Genomic DNA, 17,659 nt, shown 5'->3' on the forward strand with positions numbered 1-17,659 from the left:
TTCCATTTTAAGTTTTCATCTAAGTAAAATACCTAATAACTTTTATGATTTCGTTTGACTTAGGCATACAACCCTGAACCTTTCGCTTTTCTCCTGTCGACTTTACGACGAGCTACTTAATCAAATGTGGGTTATGTTTGACACAAAAATGTCTAAGGAAGAAAGTACCGACTAAAGAAAATAAATATTTCGCCTCAGTTTACCCTTGGACTAATAATAAACGTTATTTTTGGTCCTAGGTATACCAAATGGGCAAATCATCTATACGTATAAGAACATAAGGGCATTGTAATGAAGAATATAAAGATTAGGTACGATAGAACTACGCTGTCGCGTCAAAATTTCAGATATTCTTTAGAAATAATGATCAAATGTGGTTATTTAGCGTTTATTTTAGTGTCAAGCATACACAGTACCTTAGTTTGAGTTTTAGCGAAAGGAGTAAACTAAAATAGGGAGACACAGGCAAAATTTTCATTTCTTAGGCAAAATTTTCATTTCTTAGTTTTGAGTTTTTCATTCCTAATTCTGTAAATGCCCTCAAAATGAATATATTAGACAGTCAAAGGAACAAAACTTTTCTCCATATAAAGAATAAATTAAATGGTGGTTTCCTAACTAGACCCGCGTGGGTGAGGTTAGAGCGCTAGGAATTCACAATAGTTGTCAAAGTGAACTCTGGAAACGTTAAAGAACATGTCAAATGTATGATTAAGACTTGTTTTAATCATACAACATCCATAATATCTGTTATTGTAACTTTAAGGGTTTGTTCAAGACATGTGACTTGTTTTAAAACTATTTAGTGATTCTATTCGGGTCTAAATTTTGTTCAACATATATAGATATACCCAAAATATTAAGAATTTAAACAGAAATTCATGCTGAAACTTCAAGAAATGTCATTTTAGCGTGATTTGAGTAGATAAGATCATTTTAATATTTTTGTCATTATTTTGCCTGATTATCCCTTTAATATTAGAAGTTGCAGGCGAACCAATTAACTAATAACAAATCGAGTTATCTGATTGGTTGGTTTAAATAGATATTGAACTGTGATGAACTGATTCTGATAATTTAATGTTATGTGTTTAATTACAACGTAAGATTTGGTAAATTCAGAGTAAAATCGTTCAATATATTTTGGTATTTTCATTACATTGAAGTCACCACGAGAAACATGTACCCAAAGACTCGTGTTGAAAATGAAAGAATGGATAGTTAACACTAATTAATAAAATTGGAACCGATGTATTCCTATTATATAACAGTCACATAAAACATCTTATTTTGGGCCTTTTCCGTGTCAGGCGCATGTTTCCTCGGTGCAAGTAAGTGCCAGGGAAGTAGACTAGAAAGTATTGCAAGTTGCAAAACTTTTCTTAATCCAGCTCGGAGCTAATATCTGTTTGAAATCTTCATATACATGTAGGTTTGACATTAAGCTTTAACAAGAGCAGTTACTTCAAAGTGACATTATGCTCTTGTAATTCAGTTGTTGAATTTGAACTGACATACGTAACGTATCATTCATTGAGTATGCTCTGGCAAAGGGCAATAAATCTGAAAGATTTTGAAGGAAATCCAGTTTTGACTCCCTCCTCCAAATTTCTCTGTGTAGACAATACCAGTGTATAAACTTTGCTGCAGGCGCATGAAAGTCATCACTCAAGTTTTAATCTAAACGAAACTTGAAAATGATTTGCACTAGGCTTGATGGGTGTCATTCCAAACAGTCACGTGGCTGTGTAGATAGAAGTATTGACAAGATTGTACCAGACAAAACTGTGCAATGCACAGCCATGTTTGCGAGAATCACTTCCCGTTTTTTTGTGACTGTGCAGATCATGCCCGTGCAAGATTGTATTGGAAGGACAACATACAGACAATACATAACAAGGTATTAAAATAATCACCAATAAAGGAAAATCTAACAAAATGTTTAGTATAAACCAATTTATTTTAGTTCGACTGTTGGAAGCTATTAACTTATTTAAACACTCGCATCCGTTCCCGGAACCAACCAGTACTAAGCAATGAATGTTACTTACTCAAGGAAACAACGGCTTGTCCCTTCATTAACAAATCGGCCATGCCGCCTATCAGATGCTGCGGAGATAAAGCAGAGAAAATAATGTACTGGACAACAGGGAGACAGTTCCACATTGTTTGGGCATAAGAATAACAAAAGTATGTCTACCATATAAATAACATTTATTAGGTTGCAATATTATTATCTTAAACAATGAAAAGAAGATCATGAATACATCTGTAAACCTGCTGCAATAAAACTTCTTTACATGTACAAATCATCACCTTAGTTCAATAACTGGTTAACTCCTATTAAATTTAGAAGTACTTAACCAGTTATTGCACCATACTTTTTTGAAATTACAGTACATTGACGTCAATATAGTGTTTACAAAACACCATTTCTGATACAAACACTGGCAATCTATAAGCTAGAAAATTGACTGTGAATTTAAATAGATGTTCGTTTCAACAAATTTTGATGAAAATAACATGTTATTTGCCTCAAATGTCTTCCTATAAACAACAGTAACACGTATTGCAATAACAAATATTTACAAATAACCTATATTTTCCACAGAATCATCAAATATCAACTGGGTTTCTATATATAACATAAAAACAGTTACAATCGGCATAGCATTTTAATAAATACAAATGTATATGTTCAGATGATTTACAAATATTTCATTTTAACATTCAGTCTTTATTTATGAAATAAATTATGTCACTAAGTTTAACAAAAACTTAGCTAAAATGCAAACACTTAATACCACATGTAAAATGACAAGGTAAATGGCAGTTGTAATTCCAAATCTTTGACTTTAAAAGAAAATTAATGTCATTTGCACAGTAGGTTTAATAATGCTTCTCAGTTTTGTATGAATATAAACACCATTTGATTAAAAATTTAAAGACACATTATGCCCCAGAAACTAGTAAATTTTCACTTGTTTATCATAAATCATAACCTGTCTACTCAGAGATTTAAATAAATATAGAGTATTTTAATGAATAACAACATTTTATTTCATGCTTTCCAGTGTTTTATTGTAATATATCAGATGATTATATTCTGATAAACCACTAGTGAAATTTATAAAATATAATTTTCACTGTAGCCGGACTATATCTGAATGCGGATGAACAGAAAATCATAAATAAATGGAATAACAGGCAGCAATAAATGCCGTCATACGTAAAGTTTGCTTCTTTAGAAAAAAAAAGTCAATGTCATCATACATCATGTAAGAAATTTAACAAAATTAGAGAAATTTAACGGAACTAGATTTCAAAACTGATTATGTGACGTCATGATATTATGACGTCACAAAGGAGAATGCGCGACGTTAAGCGGCAAAATCATTAAATAATTACTTAAAATCACTTAAAAAGCATAAAATAAAAAGAAAATTTATTTGTTTTACATATAAGATTGAAATATATTTCATTCGTGAACACCAGCTATTATATTTTCACTCGTGGCTACGCCACTCGTGAAAATATTGCATCTGGTGTTCACTCAGTGAAATTATATTTCAATCTTACATGCAAAACAAACAAATATCCTCTATATTTTTTCTGGTTCGGTAAAGTTATGATTAATATATATTACGTGTAGTCAGAAAAGATTAAAGTTAGATGTACAAACAAATAGTAAAATCATTATTATTACATTCATTTCTTTTATCTTTCCATAACAAAGTCAAATAAAATAAACTGGCGTGAAAAGGACGTGTGTACCTTTGAAACTCTATCTATAAATCTTTTTTGTGTCATAATAATACCATACAAATCATCTCCCAGGTATCTTTTTGATTGCTGGCAAATCTTACACTTAAAACAGTACAGAAGAAATGAACTATTTACAAAAAAAAACAAACAAAAAAAAAAAAACGCTAGAAAAACTCATAATAAACCAACAAGCAATAACAGTTTTGATACAAAAAATTATCTTCCAATTCATAACATTGAACAATTCATTATAAAGGCTAACTACTAGTAATCATTGATAGTATATAACAATAGTTCTATTCTCTCCGTCAACTCCATCAAACACGTGCTGCAATGCCGCCGGTACTGTTCCGCCCTCACTTGACTGGGCAATCTCAATCAAATCCGACACGATGGAAGCATCGGAGAGGTTCACCTGTTGGACCTCGGTACCCTGAACTAGACTCTCCATGGGCACTTCTGTGTACTCCTCTACGTACTCGTCCGGATCTAGCGGCACAGGCTGGGCCTCTCGGAACAATTGTATATCTGGATGTTTCACCCTATTGTCACAGCAAGCTGTATCAATTAAATAAACAAAAGGTCTTCAAATTAATTTGCCCCAGCAGTAATAATGCAGAAATATTGTGTTCTGAGAAATTGATACTTTTTAAGGCCGAGATTTTATCATTTTAAACTACACAACACTAAGGTCATCTGACAATTATTTATCATTACTTTTGGCTTCATCTATTTGCATTATTTCAAACAAAAACTGGGAAATATAGCTGACGCATTTTTTTGTACAGATCTAGTAGTTAAGATATATACATATGTTCTCCCTTGGGAGCAAATAAAAGTCTGGTTTATATCTTAATTCTTGCTTTGAATCCAGAAAACAACAAAGATCAAAAATGTAAAAAAACAAACCAGGTGACCGTCCAGGTGGCATCTTCTCCTCACTGTTGTGTTTTGTTTTGAGGTGATATTTGAGAGCCACACGTTGAATAAAACCTTTACCACATATAGGACACTTGTTTGGTTTTTCTCCTAAAATAAAATACATAAATCATATAGAGCAAATCATATATTGCCCATGTGTTTAATGTACTGGTATATATCTCCCCATTTTCTTTCTGTTCACCAAAAAATTTGAGAACATTCTAAATGCTATCTTTGTAATGTACAAGTATTCCTTACTTATGAAACTTCCTCGTCTAGCAAAATCATATGATCTCTATATACAAATTGTTACCTGACCGCAATGTAATTTTAAACACATCACTGAGTGAATACAGGTTTCATTGATCTCTCTTTTAACAAATTCAAAAACTCCGTCAAAAAGTCCCATTTCTTCACAAAATTGTACAGTATGAAGAAATTATAAAACTTAGTAATGACTCTATTCTTAATCTGTTAATGTTTATTAAAGTTTAAGAGGAATTTCTTGAATATAAAACGATAAGCCTGGAAACTTAAGGTCATTTAGGCATAATTTTATTTTTACATTGGTCAAATTCAACTGATTATAAATAGGTAAATTGAGTCCAAGTAAGAAGGCTCTAACTTATTGAATGACATATTATGACCATTTGCCTACAGGATGACAGGGCAGAAACAAGAATATTGGTAACATCAATGAATGCTTCACCTCCCAGTCACTTTAAAAAAAGCTAAAAGCATGGCCTAACTATAATGAAACATAAATATTTAGATTACAAGTAAATAACTGTATGTATGTAATGTATGTATGTAGGTGTATGAATACTGTAAAGTATGACAGAAGAACAAACTCGCACCTGTATGTTCCATATAACTCAAAGCAGGGACATTTAACCCATTACCCCATGAGCATTTTGTGAAAAAATGGCTGTTTTCATTGAAAAGTCTCCCGTTACAAGTTCAAGTTGCTATAAAACTATAAAAACTGCTTCAATACTAATCAAACTTGGCACAATTGTTGACTGGACCATTGCCTTTGTAACAACATGCTCAGTCTGAAATTTCCTGTTACCATGGCAACTAGGGGCCATCTCAAAATTGCCAAAAATCACTATTTTGCGTTGATTTTTTCCATCAAAATTGATTTCAAAGTGCTGCCACTTCTCAATGGATTGAGATAGACTCAAAGGCTTTTCAGCATTGGTTACACGTTACCTTATGATCGACCTGGGGCCATTTTTAGCCTCCCACAAGTCCAAAATTTTCTTGGCGATGAGGGGGACTCCGCCCCCCTTCAAACCCCCCAAACAGAAGGGGGCACATCCCCCTTCTGGCAACCCCCTGATGTATCTTTTGGATGGGGGGCCGCGCCGAAAAAGTGGTCAATTTTTTCAACAACATTTCTCAAACAAAAACAAGTGTTTGGGGGCCTAAATAAGGCATTTTTTCACCATTTGAGAAAGCAAAAAGGGGGGGGGGGGTGAAAAAGGCGTAGAAAGGCGTATATATCTGGTAATGGGTTTAACAGATTCTAAATTAATAGTCATAATCAATGTTAACTTCTGAATGTACCTGTATGAATACAATAATGTTTCCTGAAGGTAGCTTTATCATTGAGAATTCTATTACATCCTGGCCATTTACATTGAAGTCGTCCCACTCTCCTGTGTACAGATCTCTCATGACTCAACATTGACTTCTGTGATTTAAAACGTCTCTCACATTTTGGACATTGGTAAGGGAAAAGATTAATATCTGAAATAAATAAACAAAAATATACACCAAGATAAGCTTCTTGTCATTTCATACCTGATGATGAAGATACTTATTTGTTCTAAGGGATAACTCTGACAAAAAGGAACTGATTCACCAGCTCGCCCTATCAAAAGAAGTAATTATAATCAAATACTATATTTAACTTGTTTGTTTAATTTCCATGCAGATTTCAATCATTTTGGTTATATCTTGGTAGCCAGTCAACCAAACAAGCTGTCCTGGATAACTAACCAGTAATTTACCAATTTTTTTTTCACAAGTGACAAAATCACAAATGATTTCTAAATCAGCTGTGAGAGACAAAATGATCGTAAGAATCAATGTCCTAGATCAATTATCACGAAGTATTTCATCTGTAATTAAATTCAATAATGTTTAGTGAAAGTAACACAACAGAAAATATTTGTTATCCAATAATGAACATAATATCTTATTCCCACTGAAGATTTCAGTAATATTCTGCAATATTGTTCATTAAAATGTTTTTATAAAATAAACCAAACTAATATTGTCAAGATTATTCTATCATCTACAATTCATTTCAGTTATAATTCAAGATAAATAAATATCGCGGAATTTTCATCAAAACAAATTGACTCTACTGTCTAGAGAATTTTAATGTGTCAATTTCAGCCCCCAAAAGTTTCAATTTTGTATGCCCATATTCTCCGGTATATAAGTAAAGAGAAATTAAAAAGAAATGAAGAGACATACTTTTTTATTCTGAAAAGCAATTATCATGGCTAGAGGTGAACCATTTAGTAAAAGTAATAAAGAACAGAAAAATTCACTGAACAATATTTAGATGTAAAACCAATACAGATGCAACTGTCATTCGAAATTATTTGGCAAGCCAATTAACACTTAGCCTGCTGGCAGCAATGTAATTTACCCATGCAACCAGCACAAACAAAGATCAGCTGGCACATCTGAAATCTGTAATGTCTGATGATGGTCTGCACTGGTCAATATTCAGCACTTATATTTTCCCTACAAATGTTAAATGGGTTTTGCCCACATTGAAAGATGGACAAGTCAATTTAAGAAATTAAGGGTGGAAAGTGTTTATACCTTCATGTTGTGACATATGCCGTTTACATTCAAAACTTGTCCTAAATGCGCTCCCACATTTTTCACACTGGAACGGTTTATTGTCTGTATGTATCAACCTTTTGTGCTTCTCCTTGGCAGCAAATCCTTTGAAAAGTTTTTGGCAGATTTCACACTCTGTGTCCTTTTCCATATGTACATACTTCTGATGCTCGTATAAAAACCCTGTTGTGTAATAATGCTTAAACATTGTATTATGCTAAATATGAAAACAACTAGAGTTAAACAAATATCAAGGTCATATAATAACACAAAAAATACCTGTGGAAAAGCTTTGATAAGAACTCTTTGTGGCCAAATTGTATACCTCACCCAACTCAAGAATCGTTGTTTCTAGTTTCGTTTTTTTTTTTTTTTTGGTTTAGGTTTTATGTTACACCAACACAGAATATGTCATTTGGCTACTTTCCAGGTATTCTGGTGGAGAAAGGCCTCATCTGCCCTTCCATAAATTATTTCAGGCAGAAACAGGTACCTGAGAAGAACCACTTACATTCCATAAGCTAGCTTCTGAGCTTTCTCACACAAAAGAATCCAAATGCCTTACTGGGATTCAAACTCACAGCGGTGAGCGATCACTGTTTTAAAACCTACTGGAGGCAAAATCATGTTTCCTCATGTAACACCAGTACAGGTAAGTTCCAGGATGCAGGCTAGAGAGTGGTAAAAGTAAACTGATGCTTTTTCACAATATGGTTTAAATATGTAATGCTTAAGCTTATTATCACTAAAGCAAATCACCATTAAGGCCATCATCAATGAAATCTTCAAAAGTCACATGGTGACACTGACTTTCTGGCTTAACTGGTGGAGAAAGATCTCAGGTGCACCTCTGTGCATTATTTCTGGCAAAAGCGGGCACCAGAGTAGAGCCGCCAATGTTCAGTAAGCTAAGTGGGTTACTTCTTCACATGAAGGAAATTAATATCCTTACAGGATTCCAACCAACAGTAATGAGTGGCTAGTGCTTCAAAGTCACTCTGCCAAAGGCACCTAAAACAAATAATGTAACAACGAACCAACATCAGTAAAACAAATTATCATTAGTTGTACAAATGATTTACTTAATAATGTGTCTTTCACTTACTTTTACATGAGTAAGTCTTTTTACAAATGTCACATGGATATTGTTCATCAGAGTGGGCAGCTCGTAAATGTTTCTGAAAGAAAATAAAAGTATGCATTAGACATGAATGTTAACAGTTGCTGTGCAAAATGCAATGCCTCTGTATACTAAATAATAGTAAACAAAAGTAAAACGGGGGAAATGATTTGAAAAAAACTTGCTTGAGGTCTACTGATGATACCTCATGCAAAATACTCAGGCCTTATGGTAATGTAGAACTAAATTTATTTCTATTATTTCTCTCGATACCATTCAAGCAGATTTCTGCACAAAATCAAATTCTTTGAATAAATTTGCAAGTTATTCACCATACAAACAATTCTGTCACCAGGCTTGTAGTTTTTGAGAAGAAAACTGTTGAAAATATCTAAATATTCTATATATTAACAAACACACATATACATTAACATGGAAGTCAATCCCTATATCCACTGCATCACAGATACTGCAGTGGCAAAAAATAACACTATTCAACACAATAGGCATTTCAGCCTATCTACTGTTACCTAGGTTACTGTGCAGCAATTGCCTTTAAATATAATATCATGTATCCATGTTTTCAACAATTAATGAAATAGGAAGCATGACTCATCACTTACAGCTAAATACTCCTGTTGAATTGTCTTGTCACATTTAGGACAGACAACTTTTGGTTTTTCCCCTCTCTTCCTGGCAACGGGCTGTGCTGAGTCACAGAGAGCTATTATGTCCGCCTCCTTGGCATATCGTGTTAACTGTGACTTCTTTTTCTTCCCTTGATGAACATATCTCTTATGATCAGCTAAATAACCTGAAATATCAAACATAGTCTAATTCTATCAAACAAACACTAGTATGACACAAGATTTTATGTAGGTCCATTTAACATTATTTTTTTAAAGTTGACATTTAAATTAAATTTATTAAAGTAAGTCATTCAAGGAGTATAGAATTTATAGTGTGGACATAAAATTGTTTCAATTACCTTGTTGAGGGGATCATTGCTTGGAAATCCTTTAAATAGTATAGGACTTATACATTGGATACACATCAAGGTGAGCTTGAACCTGCGTTGCAACTGTGAACAGCATGGGTTTTTCACAGGATTAATAAACTGATCATGGTGGAAATGGACAGATTGATTGACTTCTCCACATGTGGTTGGGATATAATAGCCTTAAACTACATCTCTTTCAACTATCTTCCAGAATGTATTTTTTTACATTTCAAATTATTGAATTGAAACACTGAAAATACATACCATTATATGGGAAGACTTTATCACACTGGTCACATGGGTACTTTTTATCAGAATGTAACTTCTGGTGATGTTTCTGTAAACAAATTAAAATACAGCAAAATGGTAATTTGTAGTAAAAATTTCATCTATATTTTTGTAAATTGTAATTGAAATATGGACAAGCTTACAACCATAACAAATCTAACTAGAACTATCACTAAATGTGATTAATACCCCCACAAGTCTGCTTCGGAAATGAGGATGTTACTAGTAACAGAATACCTTGTAAAAGAATTGAAACATAGTGTTATGGTTGTGGGCAATTAAAGATAATTGTGGTTCATGTATGTTGCATTTCCTTTCAATGTGGTTGGCCATTGATGAAGTTTAATTGAATTACTCTGTAATAAGTCCAGAAAGACAAAGAAAAAGAACAAAGGGCAAACACTCTATAAATACTGAAGATAGAGTTATAGTTCTTGTGCACTGCACTTCCTCTTATTGTGCTTGACCATTGTATGAAGTTGTTTTGAATTCCAACCAGTACGTTTTAAGTTATGCTCCGGACAAGGAAAAGTATCAAAGGGCAGTAACTCTGTATTTTTGTCAAAATGGAGTTATGGCTCTTGTGCACTGCACTTCCTTTGAATGTCCTTGACAACTGTATGAAGTTGTACTGAATTCCAAACAGTAGTTTTCAAGTTATGCTCTGGACAAGGAAAAGTAACAAAGGGCAATAACTCTGTAATTAGTCAAGATGGAGTTATGGTTCTTGTGCACTGCACTTCCCCTTATTGTGCTTGACCATTGTATGAAGTTGTTTTGAATTCCAACCAGTAGTTTTCAAGTCATGCTCTGGACAAGGAAAAGTAACAAAGGGCAGTAACTCTGTAATTAGTCAAGATGGAGTTATGGTTCTTATGCACTGCACTTCCTCTCAATGTGCTTGACCATTGTATGAAGTTATAATGAATTCCAACAATTAGTCTTCAAGTTATGGTCCGGACAAAAGAAAGCAATGGAAAAGTAATTAAGGGCAATAACTCTGTAATAACTTTAGATAGAGTTATGGTTCTTATGCACTGCACTTCCTCTCAATGTGCTTGACCATTGTATGTAGTTATATTGAATTCCAACCATTAGTCTTCAAGTTATGCTCCGGACAAAAAAAAAGGCAATTGAAAAGCAACAAAGGGCAATAACTCTGTAATTACTTTAGATAGAGTTATGGTTCTTGTGCACTGCACTTCCCCATATTGTGTTTTACAATTGTATGAAGTTGTTTTGAATTCCAACCAGTAGTTTTCAAGTTATGCCACGGACAAGGAAAAGTAACAAAGGGCCATTACTCTGTAATTAGTCAAGATAGAGTTATGTTTCTTACGCACTGCACTTCCTCTCAATGTGCTTGACCATTGTATGTAGTTATATTGAATTCCAACCATTAGTCTTCAAGTTATGCTCCGGACAAGGAAAATGCAACGGACAAAAAAAAAAGCAATGGAAAAGCAACAAAGGGCAATAACTCTGTAATTACTTTAGATAGAGTTATGGTTCTTGTGGACTGCACTTCCCCTTATTGTGTTTGACAATTGTATGAAGTTGTTTTGAATTCCAACCAGTAGTTTTCAAGTTATGCCCCGGACAAGGAAAAGTAACAAAGGGCAATAACTCTGTAATTAGTCAAGATAGAGTTATGGTTCTTGTGCACTGCACTTCCTCTCAATGTGCTTGACCATTGTATGTAGTTATATTGAATTCCAACCATTAGTTTTCAAGTTATGCTCCGGACAAGGAAAATGCAACGGACGTCTGGACCGACCGACCGACCGCCCGACCGACCACCGGGTGACTCCTATATACCCCCCCAAACTTCGTTTTTGGGGGTATAAATACACTGGAGCCGCGATATAGCGCTCATGTTGGGGTCCATGATCTCAAGACAGCGTTGTAACGAGTAACTTTTTATAACGCTCATTGTGTAATTATAGCGAAAATATCGCATTACCCCACCCACCGCCGAAACATATAACGCTTGTTACTGGAAATGATTGTTTACTTACCTTCCAATGGATATCAGTCCAAGCTTTTTTATATATTATTATTAATTATTTTGTAAAGCATTACTGAATATCTTTAATATAAACATGAAATTTACGAATTAAAAATATAAACCAGGAATGTACAATTGTTTATAAATTTCCAGTAAAACAGCGGTGTTAACGTGTGTTATGTGTGGTCATGAAAATTGATACCTAGTGGATGGGACTAAATTAATCATCTTTCCTGCTGTCTCTTGTGAAAAAATCAGTCATCCTCAACAACTTTTTAGCCGATAGATCGAAAGTAATTGCTTTTTAAAATTAATTGTACGCTTGGGTGATTGATTTACTTAACTCTTCGGTGTTTGCATGTTTTAGCTAACAGTTTGATACCTGACTGAACAACAGTTCAAAATGAACAAAAGAGCGGATTAACGCTTACCTGTGTATGACTTCACACCTTCTTATCATGAGTGACGTAATTATGACTGTTTATTGCACTCGACTGACACATTGAACAAGCGTTATAGTGGATAAGGTGCGGTATTGATATACATGAAAAAAAAAATATAATCGGCGAAAAATACGATTTTTTTGGGGGGAGCCAAGGCATATGAGCGTTCTACTGAGATTAGCGCTATACCGAAGAGCGCTATATCGCGGCTCCAGTGTACTTCTATTTCTTTTAATTTAAAGCAGAACTGATAAAACTTCAATTGAATTTATACAGGTGTAAAAAAAATCTGCTTTTTTAAGATCAGACAGCTAAAATGAACATGGGAAAGTCTCAAGTTCTTATTTAAGTTATTGACAACAGTTATGTTGGTTAGTTTTCACAAGTAAACATCAGGTACAGAAGCTGTTTTAGAGCTGACAATATGATTTTTTTATATGTAATAGGAATAACAGAATGGCTGTCAGCATTTCCTAGCAGACTTTTGCCTGCATATTTTACAGCTTAACACAAGCACTTCAAGCAGAGATCTTCTTGTTTGCATTTTTCAAAAGCTTTTTTCCTGCAGTTTTAGCAGCTTTTTGCCTGCTTTATAACAGCTTTTTGACTGAATTTTAACAGCTTTTTGTCTGCATTTTAGCAGCATTTTGCATACGGTGTGTCAATATAAGCTTAAATAAGACTTTTTTTAGAGGGGCCGAAAGCGTTGGTACTGACATGAGCAGTGTGAGCAAAAACTGATTTTCCTTGCATTAACTTACCACTAAATAATGCCTTAATAGTACTTTTTTACACACTGGACATTCTACTTTTGTATTGTTACCGTCTTCTTCACCAACAAGAACGGCTTTTTCTAAAATGGCCCGAGATTCAGCTTTGACATGCCTTCCAACCTTAAAACCTAGTCCTCCATCATTGCGAATCTTCTTTATACCCTCATGAAAGAACCTTATATGATCTGTACGATATCCTGAAATAATAAACAACATCAATGATATCATTGGGTCACAGTGGTATCTATCACTTGAAGCATCTGAACAATAGTCAGAAATTGTTACAAATCCAAACTTTCACTATTCCTTTCTATAATATATTAGCAAAATTCCGCAAAAAAGGAGATAAAAAGTCACAAACAAAAGGATAAGCCTAAGGACTCTTTGTGATAATAGTTCTGTTTGTTAAAGTTCCCCTATACAGCCACTTTTTCACATTCAACAATATTATTACCAGATTTTTCCTTCAAATAACTGGTTAAAAATCAGGTCCAATTTTTATTCATATAAAACTTTTGATTAAAATATCCTTGACCTGGCCATCCTTGTTGCCAGACTTGGTACCAATAGAAAACATCTAGGTGGAGCTCTATAGACATGGATGCATGTGTATCCGTACAAGGGTATACTGTACATATATACACAGACAGTTGTGCAGTGATCATTCACAAATATTTAAAACATTTGTGAGAGATCTAAGGAGTAATCTGCACCACTATCTAGGATATATACATTACTTTTAATTAGAGAAACTTTATCTTAATTAGATATTTACCTTTATTGGAGAAAATCTTTCCACAGACATGGCAAGGAAATTCTTCATCTGAGTGAGTTTTTTTGAAATGTTGCTAAAATACAATTGTAATAACGAAATAAGTGAATGAATATTGTTAACAATTTTATAAATATATACCAATATATAAGGCAATCTGTAAGAAATAATTTGCACTATCATACAACGCACCATACTTGTAGTTTAAAACTAGCATTAATGAAGATATTTTAACATCTATTATTCATTCATGTTAATTTAGTTCTGTTTCAAAACTTAAAAGTAATAATAAAGGCGTTTGGATCATGCATTATGCAAATGTATGTACAGCTATTATTCTTATCAGTGTTAATTATTGTTTTAATGTTTTCAATTGAGAAATCTAGGAAAAATGAAAACATCCAATATGTTTTAGAACAAAACTTCTTCTAGCTTTAGACTAACTTACATGTGCAACACAGTGACATCATACTACAGTTAAAGCCAAAAGGTGCATTACAAAAATGAGTGGAATTTTCAATCACTATTAGGAATGTTTAGCTATATCTCATATATTCATTATTGGGTCATATTCTAAAAGTAGTAAGTACTGTTTTTTTTTTTTAATTTCTTGAACAAAACTTGTACTTGTGTATGTATACATGTATGTATTAACTATTATTTCAAAGTCTTGTTTATCAATGGTCAAATATTCATACATTGACATTGTTTTTACATTAATTATGTTGATTGCTGTTGATTGCACTATAAAGCAATGAAAAGTGTACTAATGAACAATAGTTCAACAAGGTACTTACATAAAGGTAACTCCTCAAAACAGTTTTTTGACAGACTGGGCAAGAAGATTTTGTGTTTGATCCTTCTTCTTCACCAACAATTTGAGCCTGAGCAATCATATCTTTAATTTGGCTAGCAGGTACAGGTACACTTTCTCTTCTCCTTCCCCTTAAACTCTCTGCATTCTCATAAGACTCAAACATATTTTCCTCAACTGCCCTTGATTCTCCTTTTCTCTTTGTAAAGATTTTTATTTTGTTTTTAATTGACGATTCTGAGTCTATCCCTTTATCGAACTCATCTGACATATCCTCATCAGCTTCCGATTCTGTTGCTGCGGTATTCATAACAGCATTTTTCTTTTTTACATTCACTGTTCTAGTTGATTTATCTGATTTTTTCCCATTCACCCCAATTTCATATGTTTCTGAATGATCTCCGTAATTAACTGTGATTTTTTGAATAGCTATACTACTTTCAGATTTGTCTCCAATGCTTTCCCGAGATTTTGATGGTGTGTCCACCCCTTCACTAGCATCGCCTAAACTCTCATCCATGTCTTCATCATTAATGTTTTCACACTCCATATCATCATCTCCATCATCTTCTGTCACTTCAGTTTTAACTACTTCACCAAACTCAGGCAAAGCAACACTTCCCCTGAACAACGATCCTGCACATCTTCTTCGTCTAGGAAGTCCTTGTCGTTTCTCAGGATCAACAATGTATAATTCTGCACTGCTGTAGTTTTCGCAGAAGTGATCATGCATTAGACAAAGGGTGGCAAACTGTTGTTTACAAACCCCACATGAATAGAATTTGGCTGAATGATCATACTTGTCTTCTAGTACAGCAGTATCTTCATTGTCTTCTTCCTCATCATCATCACCATTTGTACAAGAATGGAAGAATTCAGCAGTTACCATGTCACTGTGCAGATCAAAGTGCTTACAGTACTCCTTAATTCTATTAAATCTATAGCCACATATACCACAAACAAATGGATAGAGGCCATCATCCTCATCATAAGGCTCTTGTTTGACTAATCTCACAGCTGTTTCTTCCATTTTCACAATACCCACTTTCTGTATCTGAAATTCAAGCCACATACGTGTATTTTTTATTAATCAATTTAGACATTTTTGCATTTCGCACAGAAACAATTGCATATAAAACATCTATAGGTTTTCTGCACTAATAACTAATTAAAAACTATGATTGAAATACTATTATTGTTATCAGTCATTATTAATTTATTTTCATTGTATTCATGTTCATTCCCCAGGGCCGGCAAAATCTGATTTTGACTTACTTGACTGTTAATACACTAAATCAATTAATGCACAAATTAGAACATAAACAATTTTGTCTAAGTTAATATCCCTTATTATCCGTTTATCAACTACAATGTTGCATCTAGGCTGCACGATTGCAAGATTTGCGCATGTTTTTTACAGATCACGCTAGTGTTGTCCAGATTGTCGCTCAAAATTGAAAACTACTCAAACCACACCAACGTCGGCGACAATCAATAGTCCTTTTTAAAAACTGATTGTTTTAGTGTTCTTGACCCATGAAAATTCTGAAATGCACTTGTCTGAAATCATTTTTGACCCATGAAAATTTCCGATGGATGCCTGGAAATTTTACTGTTTGTCAATTCAATAAGTGCCGTTGCAAGAATTTCGCATCAACAAAATTAGCCCCGTATACAGGTACAGTAGACGTGACGCATTATCTGCATTAAAGCAGTTTAAGCCAATCACTGATGGGTATACTTGTGGTTAAAGACTATTTACACTAGGCACTTCCTTCCTAGTTCTGTTAAATTTCTCTAATTTTGTTACATTTCAATGAATTGATGTATTATGACATCGACTTTCTTTTCCTAAAGAAGCAAAATTTATGTATTACATCATTTGTTTTTGCCTGTTATTACAATTAGTTATGATATTCTTTTCACCCACGATATAGTCCGCTACATTAGTCTCGGTGAAAATTACATTTTATAAATTTCACTTGAGGTTTATCTGATATATTACAGCAAAACACTGGAAAGCATGAAATAAATCTTTTATTACGAAATAAAATAATAACATAGCTTTGGGATTAATAAAAAATATTTTATTTAAATTGATTATCCGACAATTTTATCTATCCGAAGACTTTTCAGATCGGGAATTAAAAATATTCATTTTGCAGGAAAAAACACTAATTTTCCATGCTTAACTTGAAATAAAATGACAAAAAATGTATATTGCAATAAGTTTACCGGTGTAAGACTATATGAATCGTATCTCAATTCATATCAAACGCCAAAACAAAATCAGACTTTAAAAGAGACGCTTTCCGCCTTCCACTGTTTTCCGACTTCCGGTTACCTGACACGTGATAAAGTCCGTAAAATGGTCTTACGCCACTAAATTATAGGACACCTCTTTGGAACTACAACCATTGAAGTTTGTATTTAATAAATTCATTTACGAAATAAAACGAGCTCCTTATTTTGTAGATCGTCTAGTGAATCCTGCTTAGTGTAATCGTTAACGATTTTGAAGCAGGATAATGTAGATGTAGATCAATTTATGAAAACAAAGTATACAAGGTTGTTGATTGATTGGCTCATAATTTTACATATAATTATGTAAAATGACTTATCAAGTCAACCGCTTCCGCAGTCGAGGGGTTAGAGTCGATGACTTCCAATCCAGTAACCTCTCTGTCGTGGGTTCGATCCCCGGGAGATACTTTGGTAGTTTTATTAGCACGGAGGAAGGTAGTCTAGTACTGGTGTGTAACTCTCCAGGAACGATGGTTATGAAACTATACCCGCCTATATGACTGAAATACTGTTGGGAAAAGGCGTAAAATGAAACAAACAAGCAAAACTTATTAATTAAATATACAGATATACAGTACTTTTT

General features: G+C 33.7%; 1 protein-coding gene across 1 annotated transcript; it reads right to left on the reverse strand.

Annotated features, from left to right (window-relative positions):
* Positions 1–2,220: 2,220 nt before the first annotated feature.
* LOC132730181 (zinc finger protein 888-like) lies at positions 2,221–17,146 on the reverse strand. Its single transcript, XM_060716038.1, has 11 exons — positions 17,008–17,146; positions 14,756–15,826; positions 13,962–14,034; positions 13,175–13,383; positions 9,939–10,011; positions 9,298–9,488; positions 8,660–8,732; positions 7,534–7,737; positions 6,259–6,441; positions 4,675–4,794; positions 2,221–4,323 (listed from the first exon to the last, which is right to left on the reverse strand). Exons 2-11 carry the CDS (start codon positions 15,800–15,802, stop codon positions 4,037–4,039), a joined length of 2,460 nt encoding a protein of 819 aa, XP_060572021.1. The 5' UTR covers positions 15,803–15,826; positions 17,008–17,146; the 3' UTR covers positions 2,221–4,036.
* Positions 17,147–17,659: the final 513 nt, after the last annotated feature.

The sequence above is a fragment of the Ruditapes philippinarum genome, unplaced genomic scaffold, assembly GCF_026571515.1.
Source record: "Ruditapes philippinarum isolate M1 unplaced genomic scaffold, ASM2657151v2 ctg736_1_1_1_1, whole genome shotgun sequence".
NCBI lineage: Eukaryota > Metazoa > Mollusca > Bivalvia > Venerida > Veneridae > Ruditapes > Ruditapes philippinarum.